The sequence below is a fragment of the Dama dama genome, chromosome 14 (assembly GCF_033118175.1).
Source record: "Dama dama isolate Ldn47 chromosome 14, ASM3311817v1, whole genome shotgun sequence".
NCBI classification, from domain to species: domain Eukaryota; kingdom Metazoa; phylum Chordata; class Mammalia; order Artiodactyla; family Cervidae; genus Dama; species Dama dama.
Window position 1 is genome coordinate 26,534,101 of NC_083694.1, and position 26,151 is coordinate 26,560,251.

The following is a 26,151-nucleotide window of genomic DNA, read 5'->3' on the forward strand; positions in this document are numbered from 1 at the left end:
CACCTGAAACCCTGGGAATGAGCTTGAAGGCAGAAGTGAGGCCCTTCTTGGAACCTGGGTGGAGATCATGAGTGAAAACAAGCCTGTGGTGACATAAACTGCTGCAGCACAGAGAACCTGGCTCAGGGCCAGCTGTGGCCAGGCACCTGCTGTGTCTTTAGCCCCTTGTGATCACGTGCAGTGACTGCGGTCATGTAGAAACTGAAGCTTAGAGAGGCAAAGCAGTTGATGCACAAGTGACTGAGATAATAAGCTGGAGGATTTAGACTCAGATCTGTCTAATGCCAAAGCCTGGGCCCCATCCTGTGCACACGGCTGGAATCACGGGAATAGGTGTGACCCTGGAGTGGGCTAAGCAAGGCTTGAACAGGACCGGAAGGGTGGGTGAACCTGGGACATCCCTCCCCATTGTTTCTTTCATTCTGTGGGTATGGGAGCACCTACTGTGTGCAGACCTAGTGCCAAGTACTTGGAAGAAGAGAGAGAGCCTTCCCTCAAAAAGCTTCTCATCCAGCAGTTGAGAAGAGGAGCAGACAGTGAAGAATCCCCCTTGCAATGCAGGAGACCTGGGTTTGATCCCTGGGAAGATCCCCTGGAGAAGGAAATGGCAACCCACTGCAGTGTTCTTGCCTGGAGAGTCCCATGGACAGAGGAGCCTGGCGGGCTACAGTCCATCGGGTCACAAAGAGTCAGACATAAATAACTAAGTGACTAACACACACATACTCACATATAGTGTATCACTTAACACTGTGTATCAGAGTCAGCAAACCTATTCTGCTACCTTCTTTTTAAAATTTAATTTTTATTTTACATTGGAGTATAGTTGATTTACAATGCTGTATTAGTTTCAGATGTACAGCAAAGTGAATCAGTTATAAATATTACATATATCCATTCTTTTTCAGATTGGAACCTGCCTGCAATGTGGGAGACCTGGGTTCAATCCCTGGGATGGGAAGATCCCCTGGAGAATGGAAAGGCTACCCACTCCAGTATTCTGGCCTGGAGAATTCCATTGACTGTATAGTCCATGGGGTTGCAAAGAGTCAGACACAACTGAGCAACTATCACTTTTCCATACAGGTTATTACAGAGTATTGAATAGAGTTCCCTGTGCTGTAGTGTAGGTCCTTGTTGGTTATATATTTTATGATTAATAGTCTGCCACCTGCTTTTGTACAGCTCCCATGCTAAGAATAATTTTTACACCTTTAAATGGTTGGGAAAAAATCAAAAGAAGAATAATACTTTGTAACATGGAAATTACCTGGCATTCAAATTTCAGTGCCCATAAGTAAAGTTTTATTGGAACATAGTCACTCCCATTTGTCCACGTACCATCTACGACTTTTTCCATCCTGTAAGAACTGAGTAGGTTAGCTGCGGCTCGGAAAACCTAAGCTACTTATGATCTGGCCCTTTTGAAAAAAGTTGACCAAATGAAAACAAAAACAAAGACGTTGGCCACCCCTGCCATCTGTGTGCTGTGTGCTTCGTCGCTTAGCTGTGTCCCACCCTTTGTGACCCCAGGGACGATAGCCGACCAGGCTCCTCTGTCCATGGGATTTTCCAAGCAATAATACTGGAGTGGGTTGCTATTTCTTCCTCCAGGGGATCTTCCCAACCCAGGGATCAAATCCTCATCTCCTGCGTCTCCTGCATTGGCAGTCAAATTCTTTACCACTGAGCCACCTGGGAAGCATCCCTTGCTGAATATAAGCCTCAAGAAATTAAAGACGCATTTTGTTCATACATTTAAAAACAAAAATGAGATGTAATTTGAAGTTGAAAGTGAAAAACGTATGTTTGGGGAACAGCCACCATTGGGAAGCCAGGAGCTTTCTTCTGGGATAAACCTGACGACCCAGAGCACGAGTCTGCAGGCCAGGGGCCTCCTCACCCCGTCTGGTGAAACTTTGCTTTGCCTTTACTGTAGCAGGGGGTCTGGTGGCTGCAGGGTTTTCTCTGCCTTCTGGAAACAAACTTTCTCTTGTGCTCTGCGGCACTCACCTTCTCTCCTTGGGGTCTCACATTTTGCTCCAGGACTTACATCAGAGGATCGACAGGGTCCGTTTAACTTCACCTTTGGAGGACAGTCGTTTCCACTATGGTTTCAACTCCAACTATTTGAAGAAAATCATCTCCTACTGGAGGAATGAATTTGACTGGAGGAAGCAGGTGGAGATTCTCAACAAATACCCTCACTTCAAGACTAAGATTGAAGGTATGTTTTCAAAGCACCAGCTAGAGAGGGATGTGTATGACAGAAACAACCTTCATAGACACTTAAATAAGGCTGGGACTTAAAGAAAGCTGGGAGACCCAGAATTCGATTATTGGTCAATGAGATGTATTTGGAAGATATAACCCCACTCGGATGCAAAACTAATGCAAACTCCCAACAAGTCCAATGGTCTTTTGAGCTAAATGGGAAAACATAAACAAATTAAAAACCAAAGAAATGCACAATTCAGTTAAATGATGGAACAATCTTTGAGAGGATGGAGATGAGACCTAGATCTGGGCATGGCCTCAGTCAACTCAGCCCCTCCTTGAGGCTTTGGAGTCTATGATATTGTGACTGCTCAAGGGTGCTCAAGCTGTCAGTCAAGGTTCAAATAAAAACTGTCTGGTCTCTGCAGCTTTAGCCCTCCTGTCCAAACAGTATCATAGGTTGTCACCCAACTTCACCTGGAAGAGAAGCTAGCTTCAGAATGTTCTTGGAAAGGTAACCTAAATTAATTTGGGATAGTAGATTCCATAGTGGAAAAGTATTTTTTTAGCCCAACACAGATTTAGAATCAGATATAGAAATGTTTAAGAAAATCAAGCTCATGCTGTTAATTTGTACAAATTTATCTATTTGTTTTTAATTATAGTAAAATATTCCCCTGGAGTGGGAAATGGCAACCCACTCTGGTATTCTTGCCTGGAAAATCCCATGGACAGAGGAGCCTGGAAGGCTATTGTCCATAGGGTCACAAAGAGCCAGACTCAACTGAGCATACACACATAGTAAAATACACATAACATAAAGTTGACCATTGAAAGCATTAAGTGTACATAAGTCACAGTGGATTAAGTGCTTTTATATTGTTAGCCAGCCAGCACCTCCATCTATCTTCAGGACTTTTTTTATTTTGCAAAAACTGAAACTCTGTTATTCAACTCTAACTCATGTTTCTCTCCCTCTCCCTAACTTCTGGAAACTACCATTCTGCTTTCTGTCTCCGTAAACTTAAATATGAATTCTGAATCTAAGGACCTTGTATGAGTGGAATCATATGATGTTTCTCCTTTTTACTGGCTTATTGCACTTAACATAATGTCCTCAAGGTTCATCCGTATTGTAACATGTGTCAGAATTTCCTAAGGCTGAATAATGGTACATTTTGAATAATGGCACACATTGTTATCCATCAGTGGACACTTCGGTTGCTTCTGCTTTTTAGCTATTGTGAAAAATATTGCTGTGATTATGAATGTACAAATATCTATTTATGTTCCTGTTTTCTGTTCTTTGGGTATATGCCCAGAAGTGAAGTTGCTGAGTCAACTAGTAATTCTATGCTTAATTTTAGAGGGAACTATAATACTGTTTTCCATAGCAGTTGTACCATATAAGTTTATCTTTAAAAAAAAATATTCAGAGAAGTTAAATTTACCTTCCCAAGGGTGAAAAGGGTCGAAATTGCCCAGGTTCCTAATTTTCCACCCCAGGAATACGTATAAATTGAAAATTCTAACTGCTCGCATATGTATTGTATGTATGTGTGTGTGTGTGTCAGTATGTCTCTTTTCCTGGCTCCCTGGCCTGAAATTTGCCCAAGAGGACCTCCCTTCTCACTCTCTCTGCTACCATCCTCCTCCCTCACGTTTAGGCCTTTTCAGGGTCCTTTCTGCTCCCGCACTGACCCTTATGCTCCCGGCTGCTCACGGCTCAATCTGTGACCTTTCCTGGATGTTCTCTCCTCATCCCCACTAGCCTCCTTATTCGGCCTTCTTGTCCCCGCCAGTTCCCTGTTCTGTGATGAGCTTCTAGCTCCAGGCCATGTCCGGGACGTCCTGCTACAGATCAGTCTTTGTTCTCAGAGAGTCTGAGACATGCAGGGGTTTTGGGGGCTTCCCAGGTGGTACTAGTGATAAAGAATCCACCTGCCAATGCAGGAGGCATAAGAGACTCGGGTTTGATCCCTGGGTCAGGAAGATCCCCTGGAGGAGGGCATGGCAACCCACTCCAGTATTCTTGCCTGGAGAATCTCATGGACAGAGAAGCCTGGCAGGCTACAGCCATAGGGTTGCAAAAAGTCAGACACAACCAAAGTGACTTGTGTGTGCGCATGCACACACACACACACACACACACACACACACGTGTGTGCACAGAGGCCTCCAGGGAGCCCAGCACCTCCCAGCGGGAGCAGGGAGTCACCTGAGTCACAGGGAAGTGGAGGTTCAGGGCTGGAACCCAGCTGTCTGGTCTCCCGGCCTGTCCCCTCCTCCTTCACCTGTGGCCACTATTTCAGCACTGGCCCTCGGCTGTGACCAACCACTCCCCACTGCGCTCTCCCCTCACCAAGCTCGTGGCTGCCCTCTGAACCCAATTTGTCTCCTCAGTTCTGACCCAGCACCTGGGCACAGAGATCCTACAGGCACCACAGATCCATCGGGCGACCAGGAGAGCATCTTCACCCCAAAGAGAAGGAGGACCCGTAGGGCAAATTTTAACTTTTTTTTCTTTTTTTAGTTTTTAAAATTTCAGTATTTAAAATTTGAAAAGTACAGAAGGAGACGCAGTCTCCCTCTCGTCCCTTCCCAGGGACAGCATCTGCTTCTGTTAAATAACGTACTTCCAGGGATTGCCTGCGTATACGCTGCTATACAGAATGGATGTATATGTGTGTTTTTTCTAATTTTAAACTCAAATGATAATGTGATAAAATTTGAATCAAAAATAATCTCACACCATGCTGTGTGTTCCAAAGGAGTTAACATTAACTACTAAAATCAACTTTAGGAGTAAATTTAGCAGCATAGAAGGACACCCAGGATATATTGTTAAGTGGAAAAAAAAAAAAATCAGGTTCCAAAATAGAATGTATGTAGGGTTCTATTTTTGTTAAAGGAAAGTTATGTTCTCTGTTTTTAAAAACGTATGAAACTGTCACAGCCAAAGAGGAGCCTGAGGAGACATGACAGCTAAGTGGAACGTGGTGTCCTGGATAGGATCCTAGAATAGAAAAAGGACACTGGGTAAAAACTAAGGAAATCTGAGTAATATTCCATTGTACGTGTGTATGTACCAGTATTATTCAGTCTTTAAAAGAAAAGAAATCTTATAAGATGTGATGACTTGGACGAACCTCAAGGACGTTACGATAAGTGAAATAAGCCAATCACAGAAGGGGCAAAGGTTGCACGATTCCACTTATATGAAGTATCTAAAATTGTCGCGCTCATAGAAGCAGAGAGTAGGATGGTGGCTGCCAAGGGCTGGGAGGTGGCGAACTATAGAATCACTAATTACCGGGTGTAAAGTTTCAGTTATCCAAGACGAGTAAGTTCTAAGGATGGAGAAGGAAATGGCAACCCATGGACAGAGGAACCTGGCGGGCTACAGTCCATGGGGTCTCAAAAGAGTTGGACACAACTCAGTGACTGGAAACACACACACACACAACGCACACACAAGTTCTCAGGATCCACTGAATGACCTATAAGGATCCACTGAATTGTACCTATAGATAGCAATACTGTACACTGCACAACACACTTAAAACTTTGTGGGAAAAAAAGGCAAAAGAAAACTTTGTGAAGACAATAGGTCTCATGTTAACTGTTCTTACCACCATAACATTTATGTTTTTATTTATTTATTTTTTCCACCATAGCATTTAAAAATTTAAAACTTTTTTTTTAAACTAAGGAAATCTGAATACATAAAGTATGAACTTTTAGTTATTAATGTATCAGTGCTGGTTCATGCATTATAATAAATGTGCGTCCTAACACGAGATGTTAATAGTGGAGGAGACTAAGTATGGGTGTATGGAAACTTCCAGTACTAGCTCCACTATTTTTCTGCACTTCTAAAATTGTCCCCAAATAAAAAAATTATTTTAGGGATCGGGATGGGGAATACGTGTAAATCTATGGCTGATTCATATCAATGTATGACAAAAAAATAATAATAATAATAATAAAATAAAAAAAATTATTTTAAAAAGTTGGACGGGTAACACAATGTTCTCTTCAGATCATGAGATTACATGTGATTCCCTCCCCCCACCCCCGCTTTTGATTTATCTTTTGTTTTCTGTTTTCTACAGAAAGCACGTATTATTTGTATAGTGAATAAACCACAGACCTTGCTGTCAATGCCAGCCCTCATGGTGGAGGTGTGACAGCCTCCCTGGCCGTGTTTGCTATGAACGCCTACTTGCTTGGGTTGACAGACTGTTCTCAAAGGGACTCCGGGGGGGCCTGGAATCCATTCACCCATCCTTGGCCAGCATGCTGTTTCAATGCCCAGCACTCTACCTTAAAAAAATTGTCTCCACTTTAAAAAATAGTTATGCATATGTCCATCATAGTAAAATTTTACAGTTCATACAACCACAAAAAAGACAATAATTTGCTTGAAATTCTATTGCTCAGAAAGGACTACTTTTTACATTTTTGTAGCTTATCCAAGTACTAACCAGGCCCGACCCTGCTTAGCTTCCGAGATCAGACGAGATCAGGCGCATTCAGGGTGGTATGGCCGTAGACGTAGTTTATCTTTTCAGACTTTAAAATTCCTATACACACCATATAAATATATGCCTACGTGTAACTATTTACAGAAATTGGGTCATACAATGGATCTGGCCTCATAGTTTGCTTTTACCACTTAGCAGCATATACAGGACTGATTTCCATATTCAATGCACATGGACGCTGTCGTTTTAGATGACTCTATTGTATTACAGTGACTCTACTGTATTTCAGTGTACTGTGTGATCATAGCTCAGTCATGTCTGGCTCTCTGCAACCCCGTGGACTGTGGCCCACAGGCTCCTCTGTCCATGGGATTTTTCCAGGCAAGAATACTGGAGTGGGGTGCCATTTTCTCCTCCAGGGGATCTTCCTGACCCATGTCTCTTGCATCTCCTGCGTTGGCAGGCAGATTCTTTACCACTAGCGTCACCTGAGAAGTCCCTTACAGTTAAACCATAATTTGTTTCATTCTCTACTGCTGGATATATATGGCTTCCCCACCCCCCACCCCCAGTTTGTAAATTATTAAACAGTGAATATGTTGAGCGTTGCCATGAGCTAGGACCTGTTCTGGGTTCTGGGAATACAGCAGTTTGAGAGCATCCTGGCCCAGCCTCACAGATGGCTCACGTTCTCACCTTCAGGGGCACAGCAGTCCATTGCTTGCAGGTGGCTGTGAAGGCGGCGTAAGCCCCCGGGGGGATCTGGAGCTCAGTGTAAGCGCTCAGCCAGCGCTGCTGGTGGTGACTGTGGTCAGTACCATGGGGCACCCAGGGCGGCAGCACCATGGTCCGCTCAGGTGGGTGCAAAGCCTGACTGGCTACCCCGAGAGCTGTGACTGCAGCCTCTCCCACCACAGGGCCCTCTCCCCCAGCCCTGACTGTGTTCTGTCCCCCCAGGGCTGGACATCCACTTCATCCACGTGAAGCCCACCAACCTCCCCTCCGGCCAAACCCCAAAGCCCTTGCTGATGGTGCATGGCTGGCCTGGCTCCTTCTACGAGTTTTATAAGATCATCCCGCTCCTGACTGACCCCAAGAACCACGGCCTGAGTGATGAGCATGTTTTTGAAGTCATCTGTCCATCCATTCCTGGCTACGGCTTCTCTGAGGCATCCTCCAAGAAGGGTACGGGGCTGCTGTGGGCCGGGCACCTGCCCCAGGGTGGGGAGCCGGCTTCCTTCAGAGCCTGAGGGAGCTAGGGGGCGGGGAGGGTCTGAGACCTGAAGAAAGAGAAGCAATGGGGACGATTTGATTGTCAAAGGGCCAGTGTGTCTTCTCAGGATTTGAGGGGCATGGTGGGCCGAGGACCGGGCAGAGTCATGACTGTCCAGAGTGGGCTCAGGGCCTGGATTCTCGTGTCCTTGGGAACTGCCCACTCAGCGCGGGTCCACGTCTGGACTCTGTTATTCTGGGCCAGCAAGGCTGACTAAGCGCTGTGCACAGTGTGGACCCACGGACCCTCAGCAGGGCTGGCCTCACTGTCTCCTGCACCAGCTGCACTGCCTCTGGGCACTGGGAACCCCACCCTAGGGCCCCAGGATTCCTTCTCACCCACTCCAAGCTGGTCTCCCCTCAGCCTAGGGCGGGGCAGGGGCAGGATGAGAAATCGCAAGGATCGCTGGCAGGACCAAAGGCGTGACCTCCTGTGATTCTTCTTTCCCCTTAACCACCAGGCTTCAACTCAGTGGCCACTGCCAGGATCTTTTATAAGCTGATGCTGCGGTTGGGCTTCCAGAAATTCTATATTCAAGGCGGGGACTGGGGGGCCCTGATCTGCACCAACATGGCCCAGCTGGTGCCCAGGTGAGGGCGGCTGTCAGGCGCTGTGTGTATGTGTGCGGGTGTGTGTGCACAGCCCGTGCGAGGTGAATGTCTGCGTAGGGAGGAAGGTTGGGCACAGTGTCTGAGGCTTGGCACAGGGGCCACGCGGACAGGATGTTTGTGGGCCCAGAGGAGATAAGGGAGGGTCCCTATCACTCAGCTCTGCCTGGGGCAGTTCGACATGGATCCTTCCCCCCTTTTGGACTGGGGACTCTGGGCCAATTGCCCAGGCAGGGAGGGCCAGCTAGAGGAGGGGCAAGGTCAGGGAGTAGACCTTTCTGATGGACCAAGTCCTGGGAGAGAGCTGACCAGAATTTTGTAGAACCTGTATTTTCTCCTCAGCCTGCTCCTTCACCTCATGTAGTCACCCAAGGGGGCAGATGCTGATGGGGGCTGGCCCTGTGCTCCCCAGCTCTGGGGTCTATTCCTCCTCCATCTCCCTGCCCCCCTGACTTCCCCACCCTTGATGGCACCCAGGCTCACCCGGCCCTTCTCTGCCCCCAGCCACATCAAGGGCCTGCACTTGAACATGGCTTTGATTTTAAGAAATTTCTACACCATGACCCTTCCTCTGGGACGGCGTTTCGGGGGGCTTTTCGGTTATACCGAGAGAGACATGGAGCTGATATACCCCTTTAAGAAGATCTTCTTCAGCTTACTGAGGGAGAGCGGCTACATGCACATCCAGAGCACCAAGCCGGACACCGTGGGTGAGTGCTCAGGCGGAAGGCACCTGGCTCAGCGGTGGGGGGTGAGGTTACATCCAGTCCATTCAGCAAGGCTCCCAACCAGCAGGGGAAGCCTCACCTACCCTGCGAACACTGCTTATGGGGTGAAAACCTCTTGTGAGGGACTCAGAGCTCTTTCCACCCTTACGCTGCCTGGCCATCAAATTCCTGAACAGCTCCAGTGAGCAGAGTCAGTGTTCCTAGTGACTTTGACCCCTGGTCCCTCCACCCATGAATCCTACAGGGAGAAGCATAGAGATGGACAGAGGAGAGGGTAAGGCAAAGCCTAGTGTTTATCAGTTCTGGGACTGTGGGAAGAGAGGGGTGCCCCAGGGCCTGGGGGAGCTCCCCAATTCAGTGAGGGAAGACAGCACGGATGGAGCTTCTGCCATCAGGGCCCTGTTAAGGGATAATATTTTTTTTAAGGCATCAATCATATAGCTGTACTTTTTTGGAGGGGCATACTATGTATCTTTGTCAATAAAGTAATTTCCAAATTCTAAATCTCCACTGGACCCAGGTTTATTGAGATATAATTGACATACAGTACTGTATACATTTAAGGTTTACAGCATAATGATTTGACTTACATCTGCTGTAAAATGATTGCCACAATAAGTTAACATCCAACATCTCATATAGATTTAAAAAACTTTAAAAATGTTTTAACCTTGGGAAGAGAATCTGTAGGATCTACCCTCTGGACAAAATTCACTTGCTTCTCTATGACCCAGAATCACTTGCATTGCTATTAGTTTTCAACAATTTGTAGACCTGTAAAATATCTGTAAGACAAGGGAAGAAAGGCCCCCTTTACAATCATATGACATCAGAAGGGTCCACTAGAAACTCCTTGAACCCCACTCAAAGGACACCCAGGAATTGTTTTGCCCATGGTCTTTTAGAGTTTCCATGGCAGTCCATACAACCAGCATTCATTTAAGAAACAGAGCGTGACCCACCAGCCCAGAAGCCCCCTGCACCCTCTTCTGGGTACTGCCCCGCATGCCCAGGGCAGCCACCCTCCTGGCCTGACAGATAGATTGCTTTTGCTGGTTTTTATACTTGATATGCATTAGAATCCTCCAATAGGTGCTCTTTTGAGTCTGGCTTCTTTAGCTGAATATTTTGCTTGTGAGATCCATCCATGCCATTTTTAAAAAGGATTTCTTTTTTAAAAACAATTTTATTTATTTTTGGCTGTGCTGGGTCCTCGTTGCTGTGAGGGCTTTTCTCTAGCTGCGGCAAGCGGGGGCTCCTCTTTAGTTGCGGTGTGCAGGCTTGTTCCGGTGGCTTCTCTTATTACGGAGCACAGGCTCTAGGACATGTGGGCTTCCGTAGCTGTGACTCGTGGGCTCAGAAGTTGCAGCTTCCAGGCTCTAGAGCACAGGCTCAGTAGTTGTGGCGCACAGGCTTAGCTGCTCCTTGGCATGTGGGATCTTCCTGGACCAAGGATGGAACCTGTGTCTCCTGCATTGGCAGGCGGATTCTTCACCATTCAGGGAAGCCCCCATCCATCCCACGTTTAATGCTTGCTTTATCGTTGGGCCTATGAGTGGACCAATATTTATTTATAACTGATTCCCTATTTTGGACTTTTAGGTTGTTTCTAATTTTTCACTAATCACAGAATAGAAACAAACAAACAAAAAAACCCACTTTTTAAAAACAGCATTCATATATATTCCTCATTTGGATCCTACAAAACCTGGAGTCGTAGCCTCTTTAGTTTGAAGGAAGCTGCCCATATAGCATATGGATGTCAATGAAGTAGTGGGCAAGGTGTTATCCCTTTTTGTCAGGTAAGGATTCCAAGACCCAGGGTCAAGGAAGTGAGGTGCAGGAGCACCCCAAGAGTCAGGGCAGAGCTGTGCTCCGACACGGGCTTCCTGTCCACACAGCTGTTCTGTGGGGCCGGCACCACCTCTCTTGCTGGCCAGCTCCCTGGTCCCAGGCCTGAGTCGCGCCCTTGCTTCTTCCCACACCAGGCTGTGCTCTGAATGACTCTCCCGTGGGACTGGCCGCCTATATTCTAGAGAAGTTTTCTACCTGGACCAATTCGGAATTCCGAGACTTGGAGGATGGAGGCCTAGAGAGGTAAGACCCTATCCTCCCCTGCCTGCTGTCGGCTCACCTTCCTCACCCACCTCCCTCCTTGCCATCTTCATCTCTGGTTGCTCTGAGTGCAGTGGTCGGCAAGTTCCATCTTTTATAGGATGTCCCACAGATCCTTAGCCTGTGACCAACCTAGCCCCAATTTTTGGATGAGGAAGCTGAGGCCCAGAGAGGTCTAGCCACGCAGTGGAGATATAAAAAATAGGATGCAGGGCTCAAGACGTTGCCGTTTGCTAAACAGCCTCCTTCTGGGATCAAGGAGCCCAGAGGGCAGCAAGAGCCTCTTTGTCACTAAGACATGAGAGCAGTCGGGACCCTCCCTCCCGACTCCCGGAAGAGCCTGACATCATGGCCGTATGACTGCATCGTTTTTGGAAGCTGGCCCTACAGGCTGGCTACAGAAAGTGTGGGGAGGCCGTCCTGTCTCCTGAAAAGTTAATGTCTGCAGCCTCTACAGCGCATGATTCCCAGGTCCCTGGCCTGATTAGAGCTTCATCAAGGTTGACCCTGACCCACCTGCTCCAGGGCCCAGCCCTTTCTTTATTCCTTCAGAGATACTCAGAGCACCAGTGTCTAATATGTGAGAAGGAGTGTATGGATCTGGCCCCGGAAGTAGGGACTTGGTCTAAGCCATGCCCAGCACCTAAAATAACACTGAGCATGTACTAAGTGAGGTGAAGTGAAGTGAAAGTCACCCAGTCATGTCCAACTCTTTGAGACTCCATGGACTGTAGCCTGCCAGGTTCCTCTGTCCATGGAAATTTCTGGGCAAGAATACTGGAGTGGGTTGCCATTTCCTTCTCCAAAGGATCTTGCCGACCCAGGGATCAAACCCAGGTCTCCTGCATCGCAGGCAGGTTCTTTACCATTTCAGCCACCAGGTGGTAAAGGTGGGCATAGAGTAGGTGCTCCACAAATAGTTGTCTGATGAAATGAGCTCTAAAGATCCATGCAAAGGACTGTGGGGGCACAGAGAAAGGGGAATTCGCTTTGTTTAAGAGACAGGGAGAGGAAATGACTGGGAGAATCTGTTTGATCTGGGCCTTAAAGGATGAATAGGAGTTTGCCATGGAAAGGATGGAAGAAGGGAATATAGGCAAAGAGAAAAGCAGAAGCAGAGGGTGGCTTGATTAAAATGCATGGTGTACTTGGAAGGGGTAATTTGTCCCCAGGCTGGAGCAAATACAATGGGGCCAGACCTACAGATGGATCCTTGAAGAGCCTCTCATGGGATCTCCGTCCCCAGTCCCACGCTGGGCAGCACCCAAGGGTTGATGGAATGCCACTAAGAGCCCCTTGCCAAGGGCTCTGGCCCTGTTCCTTGCACACAAATACCTGGAACCAGGTGTGAGGCCAACCAGATGGCCCACAGGCTGCCCCCTGCAGCTTCTGCCCACTTGCATGCCTGGAGCACCAAAGCTTTGAGCAGCGGACAGATGTGATCAGATCTATGTTCTAGAAAGATCGCTAGCTGCAGGAGGGTAGAAATGGTTGCTATGGTAGTTTTCAAGCTGTGGTTGGAGCTGCAGGGGAGGTGGAAGCACTTGGCCAACTCGCTAAAAGCCAGTTCCCAAGTGTAAATGCTTCTTGTAACTGTTCCGCTTTCATTGACAGGTTTTAATTTTGTTATCAAAACTGCGTTTTAAAAATGTTTATTTTATCTCTATCCCTACTCCATGCTGCTGTGGCTGGAGATCTAGGATTTCAGAGATGAGGGACTGAGGGCTAAGAGAAATATAATCCCTGAATATGAAGGTGTCTTATGAAGATATTCTTTATCTCTGAGAAGGCTCTTTTCTTACTGTATTTTCATATTTAACATTAATACCTTCTTCTGTCCCCCTCCTGTGCCCCTCAGATTCTCCTTTCTCTGCTCCTGTCTCAGGCTGCACTAGTTGGGAGAAGGGCAGAGGTGAATTGAACATTCCTTAGATTGCAGTTCTGAGGATAAAAATATGATTGACCAACTGCATCTAAATAGCTGAAGCAAACAAGTACATTTAGCCAACTGACCTTTGACCGTTTTTGGCAAATTGGCTTCTGCTGAATCAACTCAGCTCATTGCCTGGAGCTGAGGAGCCTTGCAGACGGAGCAGCAAATGTTCTTTACTCCAGGCATCGAGGATGGGGTGGATATGCAGGACCAAAGGCAGTGGGCTTGGAAGGGATGCCAAGAGGCTGAGCTGGTTTCTGTCACAGACAGGCCGAGTGGGAGATGCTGGCAGGACGCCTGGGCAGGGGTGTCCACTTGGTAGCTGGGCTCACAGATACGGAGCTTTATGTGAGGGGTCGAATTGGAGCAGTTCTTTCCACTGTTTTCAGTGAGTTAGTAGTTGGAATCACGGGGAGGATCTCCTCAAGACAGAGCACAGCAGAGCAGCGTCCAGGGGTGCTGGGAGGAGCCTTACTGGCTCCAGAAGAGAGCGTCTGGGAGGACAGACCTAGGGAGAAGACCCTCCCCACGAGGCCTGGGCGGCAAGGATAGTTCGGTGTGCAGGGTGAGGAGGCGTGGGAGAGCAGGGGAGGGAGGGAGGAGGCAGGGGCAGGGAGGGAGGGAAGGCCTGGGGACAATGTGGGAGGTGACTGGCGTTTGGGCCTGAAGAGGCAGATGGAGGGATTTAGGACTCAGGACAAGGGAGCAACAGCTCCCCCTGAGCCCCGAATCTGGAATCAACCAGGGAACGGGCCAGGACTGGACGGCTGCTCCATGAACTTAGACTTCCTCACAGAGGAAGGTGGGTGGGCGGGAGGCTGTGGGTGGGCACAGGGCTGTCGGGACCGCCTGAGGACGGACGTGGCAGCTGAGGTTGGCGAGCATGATTGTCAGGAGTGCTGGCGTCCCCTTGGGTCTGTGGGCTGTTGGGGGGCTCAAGGTGGCAGAGGGCCCCCAGGATGAGGGCACCGAAGGGGTGAGTGCATGTCAGGGAAGCTAGAGGGGCTGGGGGGTGGTGGGCGGTTATTCCAGGAGAGAAGGACAGAGTCTGGTGAGTGGAAGCTGAGTTGGGGAGAACAGTGAGGAAATGGAGGCCCAGGAGACACGGCCCATGGGTGGCACCTGCTGACATGGGCAGAGGGGGAGGCTGTGGAGGGTTCTGGGCTCTGGATGCAGGCTGAGCACTGACAGGAGAGGGCGAGGGCCCAAGGGGTGGGCGGGCCGGGAGGGTGTATTGTTCTTTCCAGAGTCCACAGGCCACGTGCTCCAACATCAGGTACCAAATGATTATTTCCTCCCGGAGTGTGGGGCCCTACAGTCTGGGTGGGCTTCGCCTGCTCAGCGGTTCCCAGGCTGGAGAAGAAAAGGGGTGTCCTGTGCTGAACATGTGGGGGAGGGTCTCTGTAGGGCCCACGGCTCCTTCCTGGGATGACACAGGTTTGGCAAGAGGCAAGCTGGGGGCTGGTGAATACAAATGCCCCAGCAGCTCCTCACCCTGCCCGCTTCTCCTGGTGCCAGGGTCCCAAAGGCTGCCCGGAGACCAGGTTCTGCTCAGGACCGGGCAGGGGTGGGCTGAGCAAAGGCTGCAGCTCCCTCCCCACAGACCACCCAGCGGTGACCAGCCAAGCCCCTAGCTCACTGACCACACCTGCTTCCTCCCATCTGGCCCAAACCTTTGCAGGCAGGTCAGGGACGGGGTAGGCTGACACCACCCAGGATGACTGCCTGCCTTGTACATGGTCATCATGCTACATTACCTGTCATCATGGTAACTGGTGACCCTGGGCCAGGCCTGCCTGTGGCACGGGGAGAAATAAGATCGCTGAGCAGGCAGTGAGGCCCGAGGAGGGGTGCCAGGTGGGGACAGTACCCGGCACACAGCTTGAAAGTGGCAGCTCTCAGGTGCACCAGGCACTGAGAGTGGCCTTCTGGTCTGCTTTCCCAGGAAGTTCTCCCTGGACGACCTGCTGACGGGCATCATGCTCTACTGGACAACGGGCACCATCACCTCCTCCCAGCGCTTCTACAAGGAGAACCTGGGACAGGTCAATAAGCATGAGACGTAAGTCCAGCTGGGCCTGGAGTGGGGCTTCTGGGGAGGGTACCTCTGAGACAGAGAGCAGGGGGATGGCCTACTTGGACTCAAAGGAGGACATTTGATATGGAAAAGTGCAGCCAAGCCTTGGGTGCACACCAGGGGTGTAGAATAGGAACACAATTTAAAGGAGGTCAGGGGTGTTGGGCCTCTCTTTAGAATTAGCTCACAGAAGCTAATGAAGGGAGACAGCAGCTCCCTTTGCTGTCAAGCCTGATCCCCAAACATCCCCAGGGGCTCCCCGAGGGCCAAGGCTAGCCTTAGGTGGCACAATGGTTCTGGAACTTCCCTGGACCCCTTTCCAGATCTCATAGGGAGACCCTCAGGCAGCAGCAAAGATAAAAGGGAGCAAACCAGGGCTGGTGCACTGGGAAGACCCAGAGGGATCGGGTGGGGAGGGAGGTGGGAGAGGGGATCGGGATGGGGAACACATGTAAATCCATGACTGATTCATGTCAATGTATAGCAAAAACCACTACAATATTGTAAAGTAATTAGCCTCCAACTAATAAAAATAAATGAAAAAAAGAAAAAGAAAAGGGAGCAAAGGTGGGAGTTGGAGACTGTTCCCACCTAGACCACACTTTCCAGCTGGGGCAGCCCTTCCAGAAAAGAGGGCCCTTGTGGGGTTGGAGCTGAGGTGGGTGCTTAAAACCTAGGTCTGTCCTTTTATGGATCCATGTGGCTGAGCAAATCTGACCACCCCCCCAGCTCCCTGAACCCCTGCTGTGTGGGAGTGCTGGCCCTGCCTGCCCCTCAGTGAGATCTCCATCTCTTCCAGGTTGAAGGTGTACGTGCCCACGGGCTTTGCTGCCTTCCCCTGTGAGCTGATACATTTTCCAGAAAAGTGGGTGAAGTCCAAGTACCCGAAACTCATCTCTTATTCCTACATGCCCCGTGGGGGCCACTTTGCCGCCTTTGAGGAGCCAGAGCTGCTCGCCCAGGACATCCGCAAGTTCGTGGGGCTGCAGGAGCGGCAGTGACCCCGGCGGGGACTAGCTGTCACCTCACCTGCAGCCCCTGCCCTAGCATGGCAGGCTCCCTCCTGACACCCACCCTTTTACAGAGAAGCCCCTGGTCTTGCAGCCCAGCTCCCAGTAGCAGTGGGGCTGGCAGGGAGACCAACCCCATCTCTGGTCCTCTGTGGGGAGAGATGCCCCTTTTCCCGAGAATGTGTTTGCTGCCATCCCCTGCCTGTGCTCGGACCCCGGGCTCACCCTTCCACCCAAACTCCCCACACACTTGCTAAGCAACACGGCTTTGATAATAAATGATTTTTCTTCTAAGAGTGTTTGGGACAAGTGACATGCTGAGCCCTGATCCCACGTAGGGTGCCCCTTCCCACCAAGCTGGCAGGCCTGCCGCCTGTGTTGGGGCGGTGTCCTGTTCCACTCTTGCTGGGAAGCTCGACTGTTGGGGGCACCAAGAGGCCACTCTGCCCATCCAGGTCCCCGCCAGGGGCAGCTTGGAGCAGAGGCAGCGAGGCCAAGTGACTACTGGGGACCCTCACTGCCTCGCTTCAGCTGACTGGAGGCAGCCTCCCAGCTCTGCCCAAACGCACCCTTCATGCAGGCTTGTGCCTCTGGCGCCCCCTGGAGGCAGTCAGGAGGCAGCTTCTCCAACAAGTGCCCAAAGAAGCATTGCAGCCATGGGGTCCGGTTGGGAGAAAAAAGGCAAGAGGGCTGCGCTCCTCCTTCTGTGGCTATAGTTCTCTCTTGGCTTCAAAGAGGCCCCGAGCTCTGTTCCCTCTGGAGGGAACAGACAGATGGAATCAAGGGCTGGAGATGGAGCCCCATGCGCTGGACACGAACAGGCAGGGAAGGCTGGATCTCTGCAGCCTGGCTGAGTGGGCACTTTATTAGTGGTCCTCATTGTCCCTGCCATTGCAGGTGACCCCGACCCAGCCACCATGTCACTGGCAACATGAAAGAAAAAAAAAAAAAAACGACCCTGGTGGGGATGTGGAGGAACCTGCTGCAGCCTGGCGCTGGCCCACACCCCTCCTGCTTCCTGCAACTCACTCCCGGGGTGGGGGTGGGGGTGGGAAGGGCCCAGTACCCTCGAGGGGAAGCTGGGATGGACCTGGACCACCATCAGGAACCCATCTCAGGCCTGTGGCTGCTGCAGCCTCTTTGGTTATCGGTGGTATGTGTGTGGCCCAGAGAGGGGTGGGCAGTGTCTGAATGCTCAGAGGGAGAAAGTCTTCCACACGGTGCAGCCCCTTCTTGCTGGATTCTGTCACCACACTGATGGGTTGGAGGGATATGGTTCCAACACACAATCCTGCTAAAAGTCACTGGGGACATCATCCCAGCCATAGAACTGGGCGCTTGTGCAGGAGAAAGGGGACTTGGAAATAAATAGAGCCTCAGGCGAGCAGGTGAGAGTCCAGGGCTGCACCTGCTCCCAAAAGAACCCCACCTGATGGCGGTCCTGCCCTCCCTGCTCCCAGCCAAGGGCCAGAGCCCCTTTCTGCTTTCATCTCTTTAGAGTGGCTGTGCTTAAAACACGTGGAAAGAAGTCGTGAATTTGGTTGAGCTCGAGGGCCAGCCGCCTCTCCACCTGTGTCTCTTCACCTCCTGACTCCCCAGGGCCCCGAGCCTGGACCAGCCTGGCAGTTCCCCAACCCTCAGTCCTCCTGGTAGGTGGCTGCCACACTGTCCTCCGAGCTCTGTGCCAGACACTGCCCCCCAACAGTCCTGCTGATGTTGTTGATGGTGCCGTAGGTCTGCTGCTGTGGAGACAGGGCTGTTTTCTCCGAGGACAAGCCGTTCAGAATCCGGGGCACGTAGGGCTGCCAACAAATGGGGGTGTTAGTGCTTGGGAGGGCTGGGCACGAGATTCCAGACCCCATTCTCCCCCTACTGTCCCAACTCCCTCCAGCAGGAAGACACACAGAATTCTCAAGAAGAACACATAAAAGAAACAACATCAGCTTAGGACATGAGGACCTAAAGGACAGCAACTGGCACATTCTCCCAGCAGCCAGAGCAAATCAGAAAGCACAGCCACATAGTTCTCACGGTCCTAGAGAAGAAAGCACACCTCTTTCTCAGAGGAGACAAAACGTCCTCAATTCTAGAGGAACTTTTTGAAGGAATCAGGTCTATCGACACAGGACAGGTTTAGAATGCTGTCAGTGGGATTTCTGAGTAGCTGAGTGAATCCGTGTAGGCTGTGCTTCCTCTCAATCCCAGACTCCGGCTGCCGACCCCAAACCAGGCTGAGAATGACGGGTTTACATCCGCCACCTGCCGTATCTGGCAGGCACACTCAGAGTGGTGCCTCTGGGCAATGAATCTTCCTGAAACCACCGGGGCTGGTCCAAGGACAGACACTGATAAGAGTGCCTGACACGTGGAGGGAGCCGCCGGAAAGAACAGTGCTACTGACCCAGATCGGCACTGTCCTAGCCCTGTCGGTCAGTCCCAGCCCGATCCATCAGGCCGGCGGTCACAGCTCTGGGAGCTTGGGGCTCCATTCTCCTTTCCCAAGCCCACTGTAGGAGCAGGACCCTGGAGACCAGAAATGGGGAGAACCAGGAAGGATAGGAGTCCTGGTATCTTTCTAACATGGTGCCCTCCTCCAAAGCAGGTGCCATGCTCATCTACTGAATTCAGAGAGGAGTTAGTGTGACACCCTCTTAATGCCTCGTGAAGCAGCTCCCACAGGCAAGTGCTGGTGAAATGCTCTGATAAACCTTCATCAAACCACAGGGCCTTGCGAAATGGCTTTGGTAAAGGCCCAAACTCCCCAAGCATTAAACACGCAGAGGAGGAAAGAGATGAGGGGTGGGAGGGCGGCTCCAGAGGGTGGGGGTATATATATACTTATAGCTGATGCACACTGTTGTCCAGCAGAAACTAACACAACATTGTAAAGTAATGATCCTCCAGTTGAAAAAACAGCAGCAGCAACAACAAAAACTCACCAAGCATTAAATATGCAGAGAAGGAAAGTGAGCAGGGAACTGAAACCAAGGGGGATGGGTGTGTATCATGGTAAAACTAATTATCTTCTCGGTGATGGATGTGGCTTCACACATGCGAGAGAAAACATCCGGAGAGACCTGGGGTTCCTTCTCAAATGACATTAATTCAGAAACCCTCCTGCCACATGATCAGGGGACTTCTGTCTTAAGAGAGAAGATTGAAGCGTGTTTGCAGGGCCCATCTGGCTGGGCCTGTGCAGGTGCTCAGCACTCGGGTAAGAAAGACACTTACTATGAACGGTGACGGTACGTGGGGCCCCGCCTCATTGCCTTTGTCAGTCGCCGATTCTTCTGTCTGCAGATAACAGCAAAAACTTGAGATGATAAACAAAACTCATCTTTCTGAACTAACACCCTCTAAACAAACAGACTATTAACACCCAGAATAATAGTACCAGCTGGCACAAAGCTACCAGCAGCAGCCCAAGAGAGGATGGGGTGGCGGAGGGGAAGGCAGCGTAGGGAGCAGGGAAGGGGGAGGGCGGGGAAGCTACACATCATAGCCAACTACCCACGCCTTCCCCGTGGATAAATAAAATCTGGAGAGGGCTGCTGATCTGTTGATATGGGAAGAGGTGGAGGAGGGCTGGAGGATGAACCCAACCACCTTCTGCCAGACTCTGGCGGGGCAGCGATCAGGGAGGGGCCCTTTACCTTGTAGTTGAGAGGGCTGAGGTGCTTGAAGCATCCAAAGCAGGTGTATGCCAGGCAGACCAGGATGGTGAGCAGCAGCACCAGGAAGGTGAACAGGGTGAGGGGAGCCTTCAGACCTGGGGACAAAGGGATGCCAGCCTTGATGGAGGGAGGTCATACCTGCTGCACGAACTGTTGTGTGGCTTCTCCCTCAGGCCAAAAATAAAAGAGAAGACATCATTCCCGCCCCCTTCCCACCATCTCCAGCAGCTGGGATGCTGTCTTCACCCCCAGGGGGCACACAGAGTGACGCGCAGAATTGCTGCCATTATCCCGAGTCAATTTCGGACACTGGGGCACTGAGTCAATGGCAAGAGGCCAACCTCCTTGCTGGGTTGATTCCCTCCAGTCTCCAGTGCCCTGGGTCGAGTCAGGCATCTCTTCTGCATTTTCCTTTTTCCCAAGAGTAGCAGTTTTCCTTCCTGCCTGCCCCTACCTCCTCCACACTGTGACGTGTGAGGACCTGGACCCATCCACACCCTAAAAGAATCACGCGGGCAAACTTCCCTCTCTCCTCTGGTCCAGTCCCTTCATCTTCCCTGTAAGGCTGTCTGGGGCAATGGACCTGGCTTTCACCAGCTTACAGATGACCTCAGGAGCTTGGAACTGGGTGGTCAGTGCTGCACCCAATCAGCCATCACCCTGGGGTACCACCTTCTGATCGGACACCAAGCTGATGCTCTTACGGCAGTGAGAGATTTGCCTGGCTGGTGTTGACGTGGGGATGGGAGGCTGGGGGTGGCCTCCGGCCCTCCACCCCCGCCCTAGTTGGCAGGGCCCCTTACCCAGGCGCAAGAAGGAGAAGAAGTAGAGCCAGAAGAGGCATAGGATGGGAGCGGCCAGGGCCTGGTTCACGGCCGCGAAGTGGATCCTCTTCTCCAGCTTGGCCGGCAGGTAGGCGAAGTAGAGGTTGTGCCGGTCCACCATGTGCTTGAGCAGGATGTAGATGAGGCCTGCAGAGTCAAGGCTGTGAGCCGGATCTCGGCTGGGCCCAGGGGCCACTCTGCCCCCTTCCTCCTGGAGGCACTTTTGGTGCCGGAGCTGGAGCCAAGGCTGCTGCTGGGCTCCATGCATACCTGCATCTCCTGGCTCTCCCTGACCCCGCCTCTCCCCTTCTCTCCTCTCCCCTCTTCTTCCCCTTCCCTAGCCTCTTTCTGACCCCAGGAGTAGAGGTTTCTGTGTATCCTCAAGGATCATTGCAGTTCTAGGACCATTTTGGGGGAAGAGGAGATTTTACACCCAGATGCCTGGCCTCAATTTCCTCCCACACTGAGCAACCCCCCCACCGGGCTGAGCCCCTCTCCTTACCCCTCAATGCTCCCACTCTCCTCTCCCTTTCCCACCCAAGCCGACCCCCTGCACCGTCACTGTCAACAGATGCCCAAGGGTCTAACCCCAGGGATGGCACAGAAGGTACACAGATGCTGCTTTTTCTATTATGTCAGGTTCTTAAAAAAAAAATTTTTTTTTGTTGTTGCTTTGAAAGAGTAATACTACTGTAGATCTTTAAAATAGTACAAGAGATTATACAGAGAAAACGAAAACTTCCTCCTCTCCCTAAACCTCAGCCAACAGTCTCCTGGGTGTTCTGTTTCCTTCCAGAGTCTTCCATTTGTTGCCAGCTCCTGAGGGTGTATTTTATTTGCAAGACCTTGGCCTTTTAAGTCAAGGAGACCTTGGCCTTCAAAGTCCTAAGTTCAAATCCTGCCTCCAACGCCTCACTAACACAGTGTTAAATGCTTCATCTGTGGAAAGGGTGCAGAAACAAGACCTGCTTTGAAGGATTGTGAGAGAGTGAAGTGTGGTAATCCACGTGGAGGGCGACAGTGGCGGCCACAGTGACAAATACGAGGGCCTCCCCCAGCGCTGCCAGAGAACCAGCCAAGAAGGAAGCACTCAGTCAGGCCATCAGGGTGGAGGAGGACTCAGAGAGGTCTCAGTTTGGAAGGCGAGTGGCGGCAGTCCATGAGAAGTGAAATTATATTTGGTGTGGCTGTGGCTCCTTGTGGTTCTCAGGGTTACAAGAGGCCCTCTGTCTGGGGCGCTCCATGACGTCCTGGGGAACTCTGCGGAATCAGCCACCCGCCTACCCTGGGACCCACTCCAGGGCTGCTCACCGAATGGCACAATGAGGGGGCAGGTGATGCTGTAGGCCATGATGACGGTGAAGACGCACAGCATCCACGCATACATGGCTCCAAACTCGAACTCGAAGGCCTGGTTCTGGGAGGGGGAGATGGTGAGGAACTCAGGGGTTTGGTCCACCCCAACCCACCTCCATGTTCTCTTAGGTGGTCAGGGAGAACACAGTGGGGAGGACTTTGGAAATGGGAGACTCACAGCGACCCCCACCTCTCAAGGAAGGCCCTTTCTGCCCCTCCACAAGCCTCCTCCAGCTTCACTTAGCTCACACCCAGGGCTCTCAAGGCATGATGACTCATGTTTTCATAGTGTTTTTCTTGTTCTAATCATGTGTACCCAACAGGCCTATGAGCCTCCAAAGACAGAGGGGGTATGTCTGACTGTACAACGATCCTCCAAGACTCTGGCGTCAGACCTAAGGTCAGCTCCGCCCCTTCGAGCTGTGTGCCTCAGCCAAGCATTTGACCGCCATGTGGCTCAGTCCTTGCGTCTGCAAGATGAGCTCCAGTAGGGCCCATCTCACAGGGGCTCTGAAGATTCAGTGACAGGATGCAGGGCCTCTCCTCTCATGGTTCCCACAACAGCAAAGGAGAGTAAAAGAGAACCCCACGCACCCAATTTAGAGTCTTAAAACAAATGCCATCAGTCCCAAATGCCTTTGACTTCTGGGGTAACCTAAAAATTTATGCAAATGGAGGACTATGGGAAAGGAATGTATAGATCTTAGTTGTGTGAATGTGTATGTGTGTGTGTGTGAGTTAAAATGCAGTTAACTGCAGGCCTGTTAAAATGCAAAAATCCGCACTCTCTCCTCTGCCCGAGACAGAGTGGATGGAGGATGATGTAGCCAGGCCACCTTCACACAGGTTCCTCACACCTCCACTCCCCGCAGTGGGGCCCTGGGCCGAACTAAGAGGCCCTGAGCATGATACCCAGCACTCTGCTAGGTAAACGTGGTTGGTGGGGAGGCTCTAGAAGAAGGCAACACCCACATCTACCCCCCGTACCTGCTTGACGTTTCTGCGGTCGGCTGCGGTCTTGGCCATGACCATGCGGAAGGTATAGAGAATGAGGCCGGGCAGCCGCAGTAGCTCCATGCCGTTGCCGATGAAGGCCGAGGCGATGACATAGTTCACAAAGAAGGCACCCTGGTCGGGCAGGAAGACGCACCTGGGGAACCAGTGGGTGTGCAAGCTGAGCACCCAGGAAGGGAGAGGAGCCCGCAGCTGGGCAGACGAGGGACTGAGAACTGACCATGGATTTGGCCATCTGGCTATCACTGTCAACCTAGACCTGAGCTGGATGGGTGTGAGTTTGTCTGTGGCTGCCAGCTCCCAAGTCCTCAGTTCACCCAGCGAGAACTTAAGAAAATTCACTCTCTCCTTTCAGATAGGCATGGCCAGGCCTCCCTGTGAACACTCCCTTAGAAAAGTTTATCTTGAACCTTAGGGTCTATGTCAGGACCTACAGTGTAGTACAAGAGGGGCTGGGCTGTATCCCAGCTCTGTCTCTTAACTGCCTGGGTAGCTTTGGGCAAGTTCTTCAACACCTCTGGGCCTCAGTCTCCTCATCCGTAAAATGGAAATAGTTATCATTTCTGCCTCATAGCTTGTTGTGAAGACTCAATGAGAAACAGAATAAAGCATTTAGCAGAGCATCTTCTTAAATAACAGGAATTATTATTAAAAGGGTGTGGTATGAGCTGAAAATACTAACAAGGACACACATTTAGAAATAAGTGTAACTCTACTCTCATAGCAAAAATAACTTGGGACCAGACAGTTATTCTGGTTGCAGTGTTAATTACTATTCCCCTTTCCCTTCCCTGGCACCCCTGAGACCTAGCAGTTCCCTCTCCCCAAGCGGTTCTGTTCTCAGTAAGTATGTTTCAAAGGATGAAGGAGACTGTCACTAATTGAGTTTTAACCTAAAAGATTAACCACATTTCTGCACATGTAGCACAAAGTGGGTCAGTTCCCAGGGTGCAGCCCAGCCAGGAAGCTGGAGGGGTGATGGGGAGGCTACAAGCAAGCTGAAGCACAGACTACCCTCCCCCTCTGTTGCCCGAGCCCCAGCCCCTGGGGGACATTCACCTGGGACCTAGAGCCAGAACTCAATGTAGCTGATACTTACTCCAACCTGATAGAGGCCTCTGAGGACGTTTTATCGAAGAGCCACCGGAAGAAAAAATCCAAACTGAAAGAAAAATAAATCCTGTAAGAATTTATTTCCAATACTCCATGTGATCATACCTATATTCTTTTTTCTTTTTTTTGCTTTCAGCTTTTTTTGATTGTTGTTTGTTTTATAAAAGGCCTAATCTCAAGATCTACATTGGCTTTCTACATTGCATGCACACTGGTTACTTATTACACCATAACTTATCAGGGCCTGCTTTCACAAAAGCTTCCTTCCACAGAATAACCAAAGCCATGATTAGACTCACTTCCTAAGTGGAAGGTCCATGATACGTTTCATTTTTTAGCTTTTTTGTTTTTAAGGCAGAAAGAGCCTATCTCTGGAAGTACCAGTGGGGCAGCACAACTGCACTCCAAGAGGGTGTGACAGGTTTAAATGTTGTTAAGGAATTTGCATCCACTTCCAAACCATTTGCACTTTCTGGGAGACAGCATTCTCCGGATGTGACCTTGGTTCTGAACTTAGAGCAGGAGGTGGTAATGTGTACCTGGTGAGGCCAAGGGAGGGCAGGATCAGCACCATGAAGATCAAGAATATGTAGACCTTGGTCATCATGATCCGGTTCTCTCCTGACCTGCAGGAAGTCAGACGTGAGCCCTTGCAGTCCCTCAGATGCCCCAGGTATTACCAGGAAGGCCCCTGCTGTGTGCCCATCACGCTGGTAGGCTGGGGGGCCAGAGACCCTCTCCCTCAGGGGTGAGTCTCGGAGAACTCACTTGGTCCAGTGAGATTCCAGCAGCGTAGAGTAGTAGACGATGGTGGGGAGCAGGGCGGAGAAGGACCACAGGAGGAGGGTTGGGAAGAACTGGCTGATGATGGGATCCTAGAAAACAGTCCATAGCAGAGAGAGCTGTGAGCCTGGGCAATCTGGGTCATGACCTGTTGGCATGGTGACTCAGTGAACTCGGGGGTTTTGGTCATACTTGTCCCCGAGAACCAATGCTGTGCCTGGTACAGGGGAGATATTCCATAACGTCGGCTGAACAGATGATAACAGCACCCGACATTTGTACACCTCTTTTTTTTTCTTTTAATTTTGTCCATGCCACACAGCATCTGGGATCTTAGTTCCCTGACCAGGGATTGAACCCACGCCCCTACAGTGAAAGCGCCAAGTCTTAACCACTGGACCTCCAGGCAAGCCCCTGTATAGCGTTTAGAGGGGCAAAAGCAACTTCACATACAACCGAACTCCACTTATCTTCCTGGCCAGATAGAGAACCTCTTCTGTTCCCTATAAAAAGCCAACAGCAGACACCAAAGGAAGATGTAGTACTGATGGCCGGGCACCCGCCCCCCGCCCCCCCCCCCCGGCCTCCTGCCCACTCAGCTCCCACTGGTCCACTCATAGCTCCCCAAAACTGTGCCATGTTAGTTCCCAATCTGGTCTATGCCTGTTGTTATTGCAGTTTCATGGTTCGATTAACTTATTACCTTCTCTGACAAAATGAGCCTTGTAACAATAGAAGATTTCTTTGAAAACTAGGTTGGACACTTTGGAAAGACTTGATAAAGGTGAATTTCTGAAAAGGTGAATTTCTCCTGTTGAACTTAAGAGTAAATTAACTGAAAAAGAGCAAGGAAAATGAAATCTAGGATTCTGTACTTTGAATCACTTTCTGCAAGTATCTTTAAGTACTTGCTTTACTGTAAGAAACCAAAACTAGAAT

General features: G+C 50.6%; 2 protein-coding genes across 5 annotated transcripts in view; one reads left to right on the forward strand and one right to left on the reverse strand.

The window, feature by feature from the left end:
• Positions 1-16,742, forward strand: part of EPHX1 (epoxide hydrolase 1) — a 37,067-nt gene extending 20,325 nt beyond the window's left edge. For all 4 annotated transcript variants that reach the window (XM_061160153.1, XM_061160154.1, XM_061160155.1 and 1 more), the window contains 7 exons: positions 2,047-2,227; positions 7,662-7,889; positions 8,438-8,567; positions 9,090-9,295; positions 11,302-11,410; positions 15,307-15,423; positions 16,238-16,742. In XM_061160153.1, the coding sequence (XP_061016136.1) occupies positions 2,047-2,227; positions 7,662-7,889; positions 8,438-8,567; positions 9,090-9,295; positions 11,302-11,410; positions 15,307-15,423; positions 16,238-16,439 (1,173 nt within the window). In that variant the 3' untranslated portion in view covers positions 16,440-16,742. The remainder of the gene's footprint in view (positions 1-2,046; positions 2,228-7,661; positions 7,890-8,437; positions 8,568-9,089; positions 9,296-11,301; positions 11,411-15,306; positions 15,424-16,237) is intronic.
• A 544-nt stretch (positions 16,743-17,286) lies between these two features.
• Positions 17,287-26,151, reverse strand: part of TMEM63A (transmembrane protein 63A) — a 35,932-nt gene continuing 27,067 nt past the window's right edge. Inside the window, exons 16-24 of the mRNA XM_061160152.1 lie at positions 25,198-25,304; positions 24,969-25,055; positions 24,416-24,478; positions 23,290-23,452; positions 22,258-22,363; positions 20,926-21,093; positions 20,102-20,217; positions 19,680-19,742; positions 17,287-18,250 (exon numbers count right to left, since the gene is read on the reverse strand). Coding sequence (XP_061016135.1) covers positions 18,086-18,250; positions 19,680-19,742; positions 20,102-20,217; positions 20,926-21,093; positions 22,258-22,363; positions 23,290-23,452; positions 24,416-24,478; positions 24,969-25,055; positions 25,198-25,304 — 1,038 coding nt within the window. The 3' untranslated portion in view covers positions 17,287-18,085. The remainder of the gene's footprint in view (positions 18,251-19,679; positions 19,743-20,101; positions 20,218-20,925; positions 21,094-22,257; positions 22,364-23,289; positions 23,453-24,415; positions 24,479-24,968; positions 25,056-25,197; positions 25,305-26,151) is intronic.